We start from the raw sequence: 16764 nt of genomic DNA, 5'->3' as shown, positions 1-16764 counted from the left end.
AAGCCCTGTGACTAGCCAGCAGAGTGGAGACAGAGCCCAGCTCTGCACCAAGAAGTCATGTTAGAAGAAGGGCCTTTGAAGGACTTCCCTGGCAGTCTAGTGGTTAGGACTTGGCAGTGGCCCTGGGTTCGATCCCTGGTCAGGGAACTAAGATCTCGCAAAAACAATAACAACAAACAAGGGCCCTCAAGACCTTCTTGTCTGAACCTCTCAGGTTCTGAGACCCAGAGGAAATACGTTATTTACTGTCTGAACCTCAACTTCCCCATCTGTAAAATGGAGAGGACAAAATCTCAACCCTGTAGAAGCATCACGAGGGTTAGTGATAACTGAGGTAGCACCCCCAGCACACAGCAGGGGTCTAATCAATTAGGGTAATTATTCATCATAGACCAAAGAGCTCTGCCAGAATTATTTCTGCTTTATAGATGACCATGGGCTTCCCTGGTGGGAAGCTCAGCACTAAAGAATCTGCCTGCCAATGCAAGGAAACAGGGGTTTGATCCCTGGGTTGGGAAGATCCCCTGGAGAAGGAAATGGCAACCCACTCCAGTATTCTTGCCTGGAAAATCCCACGGACAGAGGAACCTGGCGGGCCACAGTCCATGGGGGTCGCAAAGAGTCAGACATGACTGAGCTACTAAACAACAACAGATGACCAGAGTGAGGAACAAGGAGGATGTTAGAAGACCAGATGCAGGGGTGGGAGCCGAAGCCAGAATCCACTTCCCCGGCCACTGCTGGGGCCACCTACTCTCCTCTGGCCAGGCTTGTGCTGAGACCAATCCCCTGCCCTCCTTCCCTCTCGCGTTTGGAATCCAGGCATCCAGATGCCATGGGCATCCCTGCAGGGGGGCGCAGCATTTCTCCTGGAGCAAGGGGTCGTGACCGGCCGGGGGGTGGGCTGGGGTGGAGTACAGCATGGGCCTGGCCCAGGGCTCTGGCCGGGGGGTGGGCTGAGGCGGGGTACAGCGTGGTCCTGGCCCAGGGCTCCACCTATGGGGCTCCAGCAGGGTGGGCGGAAGTCAGGCCACCCCACTTTGGGGGTGGTGCCGTGCTGCCCCGGGCCTTGCCAAGTCGCTCTTCTTCTTCGGTAACACGGATTAAGTCTCTCCCCATTCTGGACTTCAGTGTTCCTATCTGTAAATTGGGGATCACAGCTGAGTCAGCCTCCTTGCGGGTGGGTTGGTTCCGAGGTAAAAGGAGAACGGGCAGTGGGTGGGCCTCGATGGACAATTCCTGCAGCCCCGTCCCGGAGTCCGAAGGGTCCGCTCATTTCCCAGTCCACAGCTATTTAACAGGTGCAATTGCCTCTCTCTAGCTCCCCCACCCCTTTGCAGTTAACTGTATTGAGGTCTTTCAGTACCCATGTGTATGCAGGGCTCTTCCCATTTCTTCATTTAACCAGTGCAGGGTTGGAGTGGGGAGGCAAGGAATGTACATAACCATTTGGGGTGCATCCTCCCCAAATTTTGAGTAAGATTGAGCTTTTAACCTGGCTCTCTCCTCTTTAGCCCAGAAAACCTTGGGCAATGTTCCTTTTCATTTAAAAGGGTGTTGACACCTACCACATACAATTGAGGGTTGAAAGACCACTTCAAGCCCAAACACAGTGGCTGGACATGGGAGCACCTCAGCCAACATGGCTGTTACGGCTTTTCCCACTTCACTGTCTGGCAGACCAAGGCTCAGAGAGGTGCAGGCCCTGGGCAAAAGTCCAGCCAATCAACAGCAGAGCCTGTAGCTCTGTCCTACCCACCATCTCCTCCCCAGCTCCCTCCCCCTTTTCTCAGAGTCTGGCCCTTTCCAAAAAAAAAAAAAATCTACAATTTGAGATGCCACTTGTCCTCCTCCTCCAGTCCTCTCAGCAGGAGCCTTCCTGAAAGGTTGCCCAGAGTGGATGGCCTCAGAGCTGGATTCTCTGGGGTGAAGGCTCCCTGCCCTGAAGGAGACAACCGTTCAGACACTTTATTGTTTTTCATGACCCTTTCTCATAATTATTTAAGCATATTTTATGATATAAATATTAATATTCCCTGGTGGCTCAGACAGTAAAGAATCCACCTGCAATGCGGGAGACCTGGGTTCAGTCCCTGGGTTGGGAAGATCCCCTGGAGGAGGGCATGGCAACCTACTCCAGTATTCTTGCCAGGAGAATCCCCATGGACAGAGGAGCCTGACAGGCTATGGTCCATGGGGTCGCAAAGAATTGGAGAGCCTAAACACACACACATTTTAATGTAGAATACATATGTAGCATACATGGGGACTTCCCTGGTGGCTCAGTGGTAAAGAATCTGCCTGCAACGCAAGAGATGTGAGTTCGATCCTTGGGTCGGGAAGATCCCCTGGAACAGGAAATGGCAACCCACTCCAGTGTTCTTGCCTGCGAAATCCCATGGACAGAGGAGCCTGGCAGGCTACAATCCATGAGGTTGCAAGAGTTGGGCATGACTGAGTTACCTCCACCACCATATAGCATATATATTATAATAAAACTTACATATGTGTAAATGTAAGTTTACACATTTACATCTGAAATAAGGATGCAGACAAGCCCTAGTTTAACTAGTAGCATTTGCTTTCTTATTCTTGCACATAGAACAACTGATGGTATATCTGATATGGTGAAGCACAATGCCCCTCCCCTTCAGGTTGTGAAATGGAACAATCAGAACAACCTCCATTCACAGTAGAGGAAACTGAGGCAAAGTGAGGGACAGGAATGTTCCTCCTGGAGTTCCAGGGCATGAGGCATGAAACAGGTTTCCCCATGGATCCCTCTGGAGTGGGGGTGTGGAAGCCAGGAGAAATCATTAGCTTCTGGCTGACGGTCCTCTGTGTTATTCACTGGACTAGGGCTCCTGGGAACAACCACCTCCCGGGGAGGGAGAGGGGGCTGAGGCAAGTTTCAAGTTAGGAAAGTGTCTGCCTGTGGGGAGGTAGACGGCGGGACCAGTGGGTTTCCCGAGGGAGGGTCTGAGAGCCCAGGGGAACCTCAGTCCTCAAGATCAAGGCACGGGCAGTCCTCTGGTGGCGGCTGAAAGCCCTTCTGCAAGCTGCCTATGCCTGGAGGCAGGTCATAGACAGTCCTTAGCTCCCCCAGGGACCTCCCCCCAACCCGCCCCAGGAGAACCATCTGGGACAGGACCTCCGTGGACCAGGCTCTGACTCAGGCAAGCTCTGACTGGATATTTCACAAATGGAAAATGTGAGGCCCAGAGAGGGGAAGGGACTTGCCAAAGGCCCTGGACAAGGGGTGATCAGGACTTATTTTTGAGCATAACACTACCAGCTCGCATGGATGGAGCACCACCTACGTGCCAGGTGTGTGCCAAGCACTTCACGCATGATTCTAAGAGACCACTGTTATTACTCCCACTTCACAGAAGAAACAGATGAGGCTCAGAGAGTTTTAAGCAATTTACTCCAGATCACGGTAGGTGGTGGAAGAATTTGGGCAGGGGAACCGCAGACCCAAGCTCCTTCCACATCAAGTGGACCTCTTAGAAGGTTTTTCAGAGCATCTATGTCCGCTACCTGCCACAGACGGGGGGTCCTCACCCCTCCCCAGGTACGGGGACTCCCTAGGAATCAGACTTGCTCTCAGAAGCTCTCTGGAGGGAGGGGAGACACGTGCACGCACCTCACTACCAGGAATGCAGATGAAGCGCCCTCCTAAACACCCTCCAGCAGCAGGAGGGGGGCGCCCAACACGGGATCATTCTGACTCCCTCCCCCTGGCGGAAGGAGTGTCTCCCAGAACCCAGACTCTGCAAGGCCCCAGGTTGTGTTTCTGTTTACCCAGCTCTGGACCAAGGTAGGTCCAGACCTCCTGGCTTCCTCTCCCTGTTGCAGACAACCTGGCATGCACTCAGATGGGGGCTATTCGAGAGCGGCTGTCGATGGGTCCCAGGGAAGAAGGGACTGCTGTCCACACAAGATGGGGAAGGGAGAGATATCTGTGGGCCCCAGGGGGGGAGTAGATTTCAAATTGAAACTGTCTTTTGAAAATGGGGCATGAATGGGTGGGGAGAGGAGATAGGTGTGATGTTAGGTCTGTCAGTCTGGGGTAGGGACAAAAATGGGTTGGTCTTAGGTTGAAATTGGGACCGAGCTGGTCTGTTCCTCCGTGTGTGCTCCTCCTCCTGGGTTCCCCGAGAACAGGACAAGACTGTGCACGTCTACCAGAGAGAACGTTCTGCAGGGGGTCAGAGGCTGCCAGGACCCTCTGGGGTCTGAGATGAGGCACTAAGCGTCCATGTAAATGGGGGGAGGGGAGGGCAGCCTTCGATCTACCACAAAGCCACTGGTTTGTCCGATACGTGGCCGTACAGATGGTGAGGAATCGTGCGGGAGGTCTGTCCAGGAAGGGCGGCTTGTAGGAGCCGGCCGGTGGCGCCTGGTGCACATCTGTGCCCAGAACCTCCGCGGCTGGCAGAGTGCAGGCGTCAACTAGCGGTGGGTCCTGGGACTGCTCCTTGCCCAGCAGCCCTGGCGACCTCCGGCTGGGGACCCAAGCGTCCACAAACCCAGGTTCCCCAGTTCTGGCGCCCACCGGCAGCGAGCGCCTTTCTCTTGGGCTGGAGCCGTGCAGGCACTTGTGGCCGGGTGCCAGGACCCACAGGAGTCCTATCCTCAGGAAACCCATTTGTAAACCGGCTGTAGGACGAGAGGGAGAAATCAGGCGGAGAGACCAGGAAGGGCACGGCTGCAAACCAAAACCACTCAACAAATCGAATTTACAAACCCCAGATGCAGCGGGTCCTGACCCCAAAGCCGCTCCAGGGCAGCACGGAGTCACCCGTGCTGGCCCCAGGCCCTACCTGGACAAGACAAGGTGGGCCTTTGCAGCGGGAAGCTCCCAGAGGTCGGTCGCCCCAACGCCCCTGTTCCTTACTTTCCTCCAGTTTTGCAGCCGGTATCAGCGCTCCCAAGAGTGTGCAGGCCCCTCCCGGCAACCTGCAACTCCCACGTGCAGGCTCTATAAAAAGGTCCAGCGAGGGACCTTCCTTGTCCCCGCTCTCTAAATGGTCTGAGGGGGACTGGTGTGAGGCTCTGACAGGGCTGGGGACCAGCTCTCCAGGTGGTCGAGGTGGGTCAGGGCCGGTCCATCCTAGACCCGATACAGGGCTTGATTTCGTTTGGCAAAGACTAAGTGGCCCTCGATGGGTCAGATTCAGGGAAAGATCTTGCTGCCGCCATCGGATCCTATGCTTCTTCGCTGCCGAGGCTTCGAATCAGTCGTTTTGCACCTGTCCAAGGCCGGAAACAACGAATATCCAACCCAATCTCCAAAACGGCAGGCAGACTCTGCACGCGTTCGTTTCCCAGACTCCAGGGGGTCCATCTGGGGCGATAATCCGGAGCGAATGGGGGCTTGATCTTTCCAGTCCTCCTCCTCTGTGTAGCCTGTCCCTGGGCCCGCTATCCCGGCGTAAAAGGCTGGAGAGGGGATCCTTTGCCTGTTTTGCCTCGGGGAGCGGTTGGGCCACGCGGTCGGGGGAGAGGGGAGAAGGGGAGAAGGAGCGAGGATCCCGGGCTGGCGATCAGAAAGTGCCTCGGCAGAGCTGTCTGCATTCCTGCCGCAGGGCCAGAGCGCACTGCCCGGGAAGACGTGGGCGTGGACCCGCGTGGGCCAGTTTGCATCCACCGGGTGGATGAAAATTCCCTGCTTTGGAAGTCGGGGCCCTTAGCTTTTGCAGCCATTCCCGCGCTTTCTCTGCACGATTTCCTTCTCATCACGAACTCTGGTCCTCTCCTACGAAGCAGGACAGCGTTTAGATGCCCGCGGGGGTTTGGGGCTTGGGGGTTGGGGGAGAGATGGGGGGAGTGGAAATGCTCGAGTTTTTCAGGTAGCGTCGAGGTTTTCAAAGAGCCATAGGCCGACGACGCAGCGAGGCCTGCGCGATCCTGAAAGTCATTTTTGGAGGGGAGAGCGGAGAGAAATGGTGTTATTCGCCCCCACGCCGATGCGGGCACTGAGGGGACCCCCTTCTCTCTGGCCCCGGGCCGGGAGGAAAGTTGCACAGGGCTCGGTGCTGCAGAGGCCTCTGCCTGGTGAGCGTCATCTCGTGTGCGGTGGAGGTTCTGGGGTCAAAATAATTTGCGGGACAGGTAGGGGCAGGGAGAAGGCATTCTGGGGCCGCTCCCCGCTCGGTGTTACCGGCCTTGAAGCCCCCCCCGCCCGCGCAGTCCCCATCTGGGGGGGGGTGCAAGCTTCACAGGCCGAAAGCAGCTGGAGCTGGGGAGGCCTGGCTGCCGGCGGCCGGGAAGGGCGCCCGAAGAAGCTGGGAGTGGGGGGGCGGGGGGCAGCGGCTGGAAGGACTAGATGTTTTAAACAAATTCTCAGCCTCGGCTCCAGCTCCCCAGAACTCTGGGGGAGCCCAGGGCTGTCGCGCAGGGAGTCGGGGGGGTGGCCCAGCTCGGACCCCGGGCGCCCTCCCCGGGCGGAGCCTTCCGCCCCTCCCCGTTGGGCGGCCTTCGGAGGCCCCCGTTCCTCCCCGGCGAGCGCAGCCGAGGTGCCCGCGATGGGGGCTCCCATTGGCTGCGCGACGCGTCGCTCGGGCCAGCCCCGCCCTCGCGGGCCCCCGCGGGTACTAACCCCGCGCGGGCGGCGGCGGCGGCGCGGCCACTCGGTTCTCGAGGATTTTGTTCTGGGGCTGCGGCCGCCCAGTCGGTGGGGCGGCCACGAGCGGGCTGCGGGCGGCGGGCGGGCGGCGCGCCCCGCCTCAGCCTGAGCAAGGCCGCCGGGACCGCCGCGAGGAGCGGCCGCACGCGGGCCGCGCTACATGCCCAAGATGCGGGACTAGCGGGCCGGGCCAGCGGCGCGGCCGTCGGGGGGGCGGTGAGGCCTCGCGGCGGGCGTCCCCGGGCGCCGCCCCCCGCCACCCCACCCCACCCCACCCCACGCCCCGGCGCCCTGAGGCCCCAGCCCGGCCGCTTCTGCTTTCCCGCTTCTCGCAGCGGCAGCAGCAGCGGCGGCGGAGGAGAGGCGCCCGCGCCGGCCGCCCCCGGGGGAGCCGAGCCGCCGCCGCCGCCCGCCCGGCGCCCTGACGGCCGCTGTTATGCGTATTCCTGTAGACCCGAGCACCAGCCGCCGCTTCACACCTCCCTCCACGGCCTTCCCCTGCGGCGGCGGCGGCGGCGGCGGCGGCAAGATGGGCGAGAACAGCGGCGCGCTGACCGCGCAGGCGGCCGTGGGCCCCGGCGGACGCGCCCGACCCGAGGTGCGCTCGATGGTGGACGTGCTGGCGGACCACGCGGGCGAGCTCGTGCGCACCGACAGCCCCAACTTCCTCTGCTCCGTACTGCCCTCGCACTGGCGCTGCAACAAGACGCTGCCCGTCGCCTTCAAGGTGAGTGCGGGGGAGGCCCCCCACCCCCGGGCGGGAGGACACCGGCCCGGCGGCCCCGGGCGTCTCCGCTGCAGGAGCCAAAGCCCCGGAAAAGGGAGGGGAAGGGAGGCGCCCGAGAGACCCCCGCGGTGAGAGTCCGGCCGCCGGGCCCCCCGGAGCTTTTGCGCGCTCCACCCGGGGACTTGGGCGTACACTCTAGAATGCACCCGGCACGGATGACTTTTTAAGGGCTTTGCCACCTTCGGTCTTGGGGTGGTGGGGAGGGGGGGCCCTGCGGAGAGACCGTTGATGCGGAAACGGGCGGATGGGGTTTCGCTCTTCCCCAACCCGGATCCCTCGGATACAGCCCTGCGGGCAGCGAGCAGGGCAGAGAGGAGCCCTGGGACCCGGGCGAGGACCCCGGAGGCGGGGTGCGGAGGGTGGGAGAGGGCCTACCCTCCCCTGCCCGCACCCCTCCTCCTGCACGGCTCTCAGAAAACACTTCCTGCTCACACCGTCAACCCCTGGCTTCTGAAGTTTTACACCGGGAGGCTCCAGGCCGGGATGGGGGGCCCTGAACCCTAAGCTATTGCTGGCCGGGATCCCGAATGTCAGACCGAGATTGGGGGGGGGGGGCGCGCTCCCACACCTGGCAGCCCCTGGTAGCCATCTCAAGGAGCTTTTTTCTATTTGCTGCGGAGTAGGCGACTGTTTCATTTTCATTTTTTTTAAGGGGGCAGCGAGATGAAACGAAAACGCCTTGGTTTTCCCCTAAACCTCTCACAGCTGCCGTGAGAAAGGGCAACGCAGGAAGGGCCAGCGGCTGGGGGTGGCGGGTGCCCGAGGTGACTGGAAACAGCGGCTCCTGGCAGCCGAGGCCGTCTTTGGTCCCATTAAGACGACTCCAAATTGGAAAAAGGGATGAGTGGCTCTTTGAGGTCTCCCGGGTGACATCTTAAAATACCAGTGGGGAAAATCTCCCGGGGAGGAGGGGGAGGGGGAGGCCCGTGTGACTTTAATCCTCAGATTGGAGGTTTTACTGTCACTTGGAGCTTAAAAGGAATCTTTGAAATTAAAAGAAGACAGGATGTTGACAGGAAATCTGGCCTTTTTAATCAGACCCCAAACATTTTCTCCTTGAAATTTTTACCATCTGGATCCCCAGTCCCTGCACGCGGTGGCCACGTTTAAATGGCTGTGACTGCCTTTGCAGTCTGATTTCCTTTGCAAAAGGCATCTGTCTCTCCACGCTCCTTAGGGCCTGGGGTGGGGAAGACTGTATTGGGGGGGGCATCTCCACCTTCATTTTGCAGTTCCTCTGCAGGTGCATCCTCCTGTTATCAGAAGCCCCTCTCTCACTTTAAAGGGGGTTTCTGGGCAGTCCCTCTCAAAACAGCAGTTTGTTTTGCGTTTTGCTTTTTCCCTGCATAACGAAATCAGGCTCTGCAGAGGCAGATAAACTGGGCCTGGGCCGCATTTTGGCGCCCCATTTCATACCCCAAAGGGCTCTTGCATTAATTGAATGTGGGGGAGCAGTCCCGTTATTGTTGTTGTTGGTATTATTTTCACTCAGAGACTCGGTTGCTAGGAGCGTGTTGATTCCTCTTTTGCTCAAGCCGAAGGGAAGAGAGGAACTGCACCCCAGGACACAGTGTCTGTGCTCATTCCCTGCTTTCACTTAGGTTTCGTTGCATTGAAAGGATCAATTCTTCAGGATGTGATTTAATCAGTTGATGTAGGATTTGGGTGTGGAAAGTAGAGATTTTTGCCTTCTGATTTTTGTGGTATTGGGGGGGGGGGGCGCAAGTGCCTACTGTTTTTAAGCCTCTTCTCCACCCCCGCATTTGAAAAATCCGCATTGCGCCTGGGCCGCGTAGGGGAGCTGCTGCCCCTGTCCCCCTTCTTTCGCTGGCCTCCCCTACCTGCCTAAGCTGTCCCCCCACCCCCATGCCCTCAGGTGGTGGCGCTGGGGGACGTGCCAGATGGAACGGTGGTGACAGTGATGGCGGGCAACGACGAGAACTACTCCGCTGAGCTGCGCAACGCCTCGGCCGTCATGAAGAACCAGGTGGCCAGGTTCAACGACCTCCGCTTCGTGGGCCGCAGTGGGCGAGGTGAGCGGAAGGGCGACTTTGGCGATGGCAGAGGCGCAGGGAAGTGAGCTGAGAACGAGGCTTTGGGGTGCTTGCGGAAGCCCTGGAAACAGGTCTCCAGGCCCACCTCTGTCCAAAATAGCAGTTTGGAACCCCTTAAGGTGTTTCAGACCCTTTTGAGAAGGTGGAGAAAGTTAGGGTCTTTGGCCAGAAAAGACACAATTTTCTTTCCGTTTCTGGGGTTTACTAACTTGTGAAGCCTTCCCCATCTCCCCTCTTTCCGATAAGCTCCTCAGCCTCACAGGAGATGCTGGGGGATCGCGGACCAACAAGCTCAAAATGGGGCCTCATGGGTCTTTACGGCGCGGCGCGTTGCTTAGAAGCTAGTTTTGACAAATCCTTGGTCTTTGGGGCCCCGAACACCCCAACCACTCTCTCCACTGGGGTGGAGTCTCCCCCACACTTTGAGGCTGCCTCTCCCCAGCTGTGGTCTCCCGAAGCCACAGTTTCGCCAGCCCCTTTGAACCTTAAGGTGGTTTAGAAAAGAAAAAAACCGAACTCAGTGCAGGATGCTGGGTGCTGGAAAGCAGAGCTTGAAGGCTGCCATCTCCCACTCTAGAATCAAGGCTGGTGTGCCAGCCTGCCTATCTGATCTTCCTCTGGCGTTATGAGGGAAGGCAGGACCAGACGCCGCTGTGGCTGCCGCCAGGGGCTATTGAGTGGGAGGCGGCTGGGACCTGAAACCCCATCACCACTTCTGAGTTGAGAAATCCTAGAACCCCGGCCGGGCGAAATGGAGACTTGAGGGCTTGCTGGCCCTTTAAGACCAGGCTGCCGAAAAAAGCGAAAAGTGGGGAGTGCCCTTCCCAGGCAACCAGCCGACCCCTCCAGTTTGTTCAGAAAGCTAGCTAGGTTCGCTGTGCTTCCAGTCCTCCAGAGAGGCTGAGGCAGAATTGTACTTTTCATCACCAATAAACAAGACCTTCTTAAGGTTTTAGTTCCCTGTGAGCCGCCAGCCCAGCTCGGAAACGGGCATCTGGGCACCATTTTTTTCCTCTCCAGCCGTTCAATGTATACATACAAATGTCAAACATATTTTGACTTTTCAGCATTAATTAAAACCAGGGCATTATTTGCATGTAATAACTGTTTACTTGTTACTTTTTTATGAAACTGAAATAGTTTACATTCTTTCAAACATTTCCTGTTCCTGTTGGCTCCCTTCCCCACGCACAGATTTCTTTCAAACGTTGCCCTTAACTGGTTGCAGGTTGATGGATGGAAAATGTTTGCTTTTATGAATTAAGCTTTCATTGCTGCTCCTAATTAGTCTCCAAGCCCCCTTTGTCATTCCCAATTTCTCAAGCCTTTTGCAACTTAATCCCAGCCCCGAGTGGAGACCTGCTCACCACTGGTTGGCAGGGGGCTTGCTCGGATGCGGTTGGATGCGGTTGGGTCTTGGGCGGTGGCCGGGTCCACCAGTGGCAGTGGAGGGCACCTGGAGCTGCAGCAGAAGGGGCATTCTGTGCTGGGAGCCCAGCAACGCGTCAGGAATGGGTTCCCCTACTCCCTCTCCTGGAAAGTGACGAGTTGGTTATTCTGTGTGTTCCTGAGACCTCACCTGGCCGTCCTGTCACTGAAAATGATTTCTTGGTAGTATTTATACCCACAGACCTGCACCCACCCCACAAGGCCCACAGAGAAGGAGCTGGGTTTCCAAAGCATCGTTCAGCCGAGGGCTCTTGGAGCAGGCACTGCGGAGGGAGGCTGGGATCCTGGCTCTGGGAGCGGCAGGAGGCGGAGTTTACAAACTCCATTCTCTCTCCAGTCTCAGTGGTCCTAGGAGGCAGAAGAGGCCTGAGCGCGGTTCCGATGCCCATGGAACTTGATGAGCCTTTCAGACCTTGGAGGCTCATCAGACAGCCTGGGCTCTGCAACCAGCTCTGCTGGTGACTCACTGGATGACACTGGGCAAATGGCTTATTAACCTCTCTGTGTCTCCGTTGTTTCCTCATCTATAAGATGGGGCAATACTCGAACCTACCTCGTGGGATTTCTGTGAGCATTGAGGAAACTGGTACTAGTGTATCGGTTGGCACCTGCTGAGAACGGGATACAGGTTAGAGATTGTGTTACTTCAAGTGCCTGGGACTGGAGGAGACCTTTGAAGTCCCTTTGAGTGGTGACAGTCACTGATTCTCTGATTATGGTGTGGTTTGGGCGGGGGTGGGGGAAACCCAGAAGGTGTGAATTGTTGAGTGGGAGAAGTGGAGGCGGCTGGCAGTGAGGAAGGAGGACACGGGGGTCCTGTGGCATGCAGCCACGCCTCTGCTGCGCCCAGCCTACCCATTGGGAAATTCCCTCCCAGGAACACATCGGTGGTTGACACAGACAGTTTGGGCCACCTTAGGAGTCAGGACAGCCTGGGGTTTGGGACTCCAAGCCTTTCCCTGGCTCTCTGCCTTCTGCCAGAACTTAAGAAGCCAGATGGAAACTTCTGTTCGTCTCCTTGCTTTTTATCCCTTGATCCTGCCTTAATTCTAAGAAAGAGATTTCTGTGCAAGACGTATACACAGAACTACCACAAAGCTCTCATGATAAGCCCGAAAGTGTAAACCAAGAGAAGAAAGGGAAGGAAACCAAGTCATTCTCCTGCAGTGATTAGGGCTGACGTCCCCACCCTGCCAGACGCAGCACCCCTTCTTACAGAAGATTTTTGCGACATGCCCTCTACCGTCCTACGGTTGAAGTGTGCATGATATTGTCATGATCTATCCACCTACATGCATTCTCAAAATCGATATAATTCCATAACTCTAATGGAGAGAAAAAGGAAAAGTAACTTTATCACAATGTATCTATTTGAATATGTAAATGCTGGGGCAAGCCGACAGACACTGTGGGGTGGATCAATGTTTGCACCTCTAGCGGAAGCCCTGTGACCCCCAAGCCGACAGGCCAGGTGTACGTGACTCAAAGTCTGAAAGTGGCACCGTCGCCAGGGACCCGATTTGCTGAAGCTGTGAGAAATTTTTGGCAAAACTCTGAGCAAAGTTTTTTTGAAACAATTAAGAACTATCTTCCCTTCTGGAAAATTCAGTAGATGTTAAAAGAGTGCAAAAACTTCTGTTTTGTGTACAACTGAGTTAGGCTCGTGGCTTAGAGACTCTCTGTAAGCAGGTTTTCACACACAGGAAGAGTGAATAATCCATTGCCCTGTGCAGTGCTAGACAGTTGTATCTCCCCTACCCACCACATCCCACCTCTTGAGGACCATGGCACCATAAACTCCCAAAATGGCCACTAGTCAAAGCTGTGGTTTTTTCAGTGGTCATGTATGAATGTGAAGGTTGGACTATAAAGAAAGCTGAGAGCCGAAGAATTGATGCTTTTGAACTGTGGTGTTGGAGAAGGCTCTTGAGAGTCCCCCGGACTGCAAGGAGATCCAACCAGTCCATCCTAAAGGAGATCAGTCCTGAATATTCGTTGGAAGGACTGATACTGAAGCTGAAACTTCCAGTACTTTGGCCCTCTGCTGGGAAGAACTGACTCATTGGAATAGACCCTGATGCTAGAAAAGACTGAAGGTAGGAGGAGAAAGGGGATGACAGGGGATGAGATGGTTGGATGGCATCACTGACTCAATGGGCATGAGTTTGAGTACACTCTGGGAGTCGGTGATGGACAGGGAAGCCTGGCATGCTGCAGTCCCTGGGGTCACAAAGAGTCGGACACGACTGACCGACTGAACTGAACTGAATTGAGGAGGGGGCCACTGGCCTAGGTGAAGATGAAAAGAACTGAACCGTTATGAATTGGTTAAAAGGAAACCTCAGTGTGTGAAGAGAAATTTGGAATGCGATCGTGGGCACCGGTTTAGGGGGACCACTGGTGGGGGAGGAGTAGATGGCTTCTTGGTCGACCCTGAACAAATCCAGAGGCCCCCAGAGATGAGTCCTCCCCCTGTCCATGAAGCCCCAGGGGCGGGGACTTGTTCCACAGGAACCCAGGCCTAGAGGGACAGAGACTTGCCCAGGACCGCACTGCCAGACCCCACCACTGCTCCATCCAGCAACCGAAACCCGGGTCCTCTGGCAAAGTCTGGGGGCCGTTCTCAGCCCCATGGAGCAGCAATTTCCAGACTAGAACTCCTCACCCCCTTCTAGGGCTGCTTGCCTACTCCTAGGAATTGCACCTTGATGTGCAAGTGAGCCTGGGATTCCTGCACAAAGTCCTCTCTGCTTCCTGCCCTTAAGAGATGGCTGGATGGGTTTGCTGCCAGGCACAGAGAGAAGCGAGGGGCGCTCTGGGAGACGGCTTCCCCCACCTCTGGTTCGCGGTGGTGGGGGGCAGCCTCCTGTGGCACCTGATGCCTGGCCCCCTCCCTCCCACCCCTGCTCCCAGGTCCCAGCTCCTCCCTTTGTCCCTCCTCCCTCCTTCCTCTCTGTGGGTACCTGGGAGGGGTGGTGTCAGGCCTGGAAACTGGGAGGAAGCTGTTGAGGTGGGCTGGTGACCTCAGTGCTGGCCTGTGGTTTGCTGCCTAGTGGGGTGGAGTTTCTCACACCCAAGGAGTAGATGCTTAGGGTCGGTGTGACGGGGCAGGTTCCAGTAAGTGCTGACTTTTCTGGGTTCCACTTGGTTATTGCGGGACCTAGCCAACTCTTTGCCCTGCTGTGAGCCTCAGTTTTCTCATCTGTAAAATGGGAGCAGTAACTTTTGCCCTTAATTCATTCCACAAGCATTTATTGAGCATGTGCTATGTGCCAGATGCTGTCCTAGGGGCTGGGGACAGAGCAATGAAGAAGACAAAAATTCTGGCCCCCACAGAGCATATCATCTAGTTATTCAGTCGCTCAGTTGTGTCTGGCTCTTTGTGACCCCATGGACTGCAGCACGCCAGGCTTCCCTGTCCTTCACTATCTCCCAGAGTTTGCTCATGCTCCTGTCCATTGAGTTGATGATGCCTTTCGACCATCTCATCTAGTAGAGGGAGACAAAATAAATAAGTAGATGGATTATTAGCAGTAATAAGTCTTCGGAGGAAATTCAAGCCTAGCAAGTGGAAGTGGGAAGGTCTATGATGCTTCAGAGTGAGCTTCTTAATCTTTCTTCGCTCCAGGAACCCCTTTAACAGTCTCAGAATAGTGTTTTTCAACCTAGAGGGGTGGGATGGAGCAGGAGGCGGGAGGGAAGTTCAAGAGGGAGGGGACACATGTATACCTGTGGCTGATCCATGTTGATGTATGGCAGACATTTACACAATAGTGCAAAGCAATTATCCTCTAATTAAAAATAAGTTTTTTAAAAGTGGACCACCGTGAAAAAAAAATAGGAATGAAATAAAATGCAAAGGATGGTAATGAAAGCCAATTATATTAAAACATAGTTAGCAAAACATTTTTTTTAAATGTGATAAATATGCTGCTTTGTTAGCATGTTAAATAGCAAGATCTAGCAATGGTTTGATCATGACTGTGACTTTGAAGTTGTGACGAGCACAAAAGATATTTAAAGAAATCTGCGTGATCTGTAACGTGATATGTTAATATCTGTGACGTCTGTTGGTGACAAGGTCACGGAGACTACTGTCATGCCTCTGTGATTTGTTGCATACGTTCATCCTTCAGAGAGGTGCTACATTTCAGGTGGAGGCTAGGGAAGATACAGTTGTTGTCCTTTTCTTGTTTTTTTTTCTATTCTCAAGCCCGCTCAATTCTCAGAGGCATGCCAAGATAAAAATGCCTCCTTTAGATAAAGTGACCCGGGAGGGCCTCCCTGGGAAGGTGACTTTAAAGTGATGACCTGAAGGAAGTGAGGCTAAAAACAGAGGGCTTCAGTGAGCTGGCAAGTGCAGGGACCCCGTGGCCCATCGGCTCTGGGCTGGCCACCTAAACCACCCTGCGGTACCAGGGAGGTGATGGAGGGGGTCAGAAGCCCAGGGACCTCTGGAGAGTGCCCAACTGGCTGGGGAGAGGGTCCAGCAGGGAACGGACCTCAGAATGAGAGGAAGCAGTAGTGGGGTAGAAGGGTCCCTGAGTGGGCAGAGAGCCTGAGGCCAAGAGACTTTCTGCACAGTCTGTTTCCAAAAGCCATGGAAAGTGCCCCTGTGGTCTGAGAGTGAGGGGCCAGGCTGGTTTCTCTGGCCCAGAACGCCAGGTCAGATGCAGGTGCATTTCCATCCTTGCCTCCAGCTGCCAGCTCTGGAAAATTCCTCCAGCGAGGCCCCACTCTGCCCCAGTTCAAGTCACACCTCAATTTAAACCACTACCCTTCCCCTGCTCCCTCCCACACACACACACTCTCTCCCAGGCTCAGAAGCCCCCGTTGGTGTGGCCCCAAGCAGCCTGGCTGATTTTCTTTTTTTTTTCTTAATTTTTATCCGAGTATCTTTGGTTTTAGGGGCTTCCCTGGTTGTGACTCGTGGGGTCGCAGAAAGTCGGACACGACTGAACGACTGAACTGAACTGGTGACTCAGACAGTAAAGAATCTGCCTGCAGTGCAGGAGACCCGGGTTCGATCCCTGGGTGGGGAAGATCCCCTGGAGAAGAGAATGGCCACCCACTCCAATATTCTTGCCTGAAAGATCCCATGGAGGGGAGCCTGGTGGGCTGTAGTCCGTGGCGTCACAAAGAGTCAGACAGGATTGAGCGACTGACACACATGTAATTGCTTTACGGTGCTGCGTTAGTTTCTGCTGCAGAGCAAAGTGAATCAGCTCTGTGTACAGATATCTCCTCTTTTTTTTTTTTTTTTTTTGGATTTCCTTTCCATTTAGGTCACTGCAGAGCATTGAGTAGAGTTCCCTGTCTATACAGTAGGTTCTCATTATTCTATCCTCTGTTTTATACATATAGTGTATACATGTCAGTCGTAATCTCCCAGTGCATCCCACCCACTCTTCCCCCGTGGTGTCCATACATTTCTTCTCCTCGTCTGTGTCTCTGTGTCTGCGTTGCGAATAGGCTCACCTGTGTCATTTTTCTAGATTTCACATGTATGTGCTAATATACGCTGTTTGTTTTTGTCTCTCTGAATTACTTCAGTCTGTGCAACAGTCTCTAGGTCCATCCATGTCTCTGCAAACGGCACAGTTTTGTTCCTTTTTATGGCTGTTTTCTTTTGCTCTGGGTTGCTCTGTTTCTGGGGCTGGAATTTCCACTCACATCACTAGATCATCAAGTACCAGCCGTGCTAAGCTAGCTATTGGTACCTCCCCCCAACACACACCCCTCAAACTTTTGTCTCCCACCCATGTGGTGGGAATATGGAATTGGGTCTGCCTGTCCTGGATGGGTGTTGAGAGTACGAGGACAGCCCTGGGGGACACGGGTGC

General features: G+C 55.3%; 1 protein-coding gene across 1 annotated transcript in view; it reads left to right on the top strand.

Moving 5' to 3' along the window:
* Nucleotides 1–16764, top strand: part of RUNX3 (RUNX family transcription factor 3) — a 65944-nt gene that overhangs the window by 27743 nt on the left and 21437 nt on the right. The window contains exons 3-4 of the mRNA XM_061148232.1: nucleotides 7084–7358; nucleotides 9295–9451. Coding sequence (XP_061004215.1) covers nucleotides 7084–7358; nucleotides 9295–9451 — 432 coding nt within the window. The remainder of the gene's footprint in view (nucleotides 1–7083; nucleotides 7359–9294; nucleotides 9452–16764) is intronic.

The sequence above is a fragment of the Dama dama genome, chromosome 8, assembly GCF_033118175.1.
Source record: "Dama dama isolate Ldn47 chromosome 8, ASM3311817v1, whole genome shotgun sequence".
NCBI classification, from domain to species: Eukaryota; Metazoa; Chordata; class Mammalia; order Artiodactyla; family Cervidae; genus Dama; species Dama dama.
The sequence above is the reverse complement of the archived record's forward strand: the minus strand, read 5'-3'. Positions and strand labels throughout refer to the sequence as shown.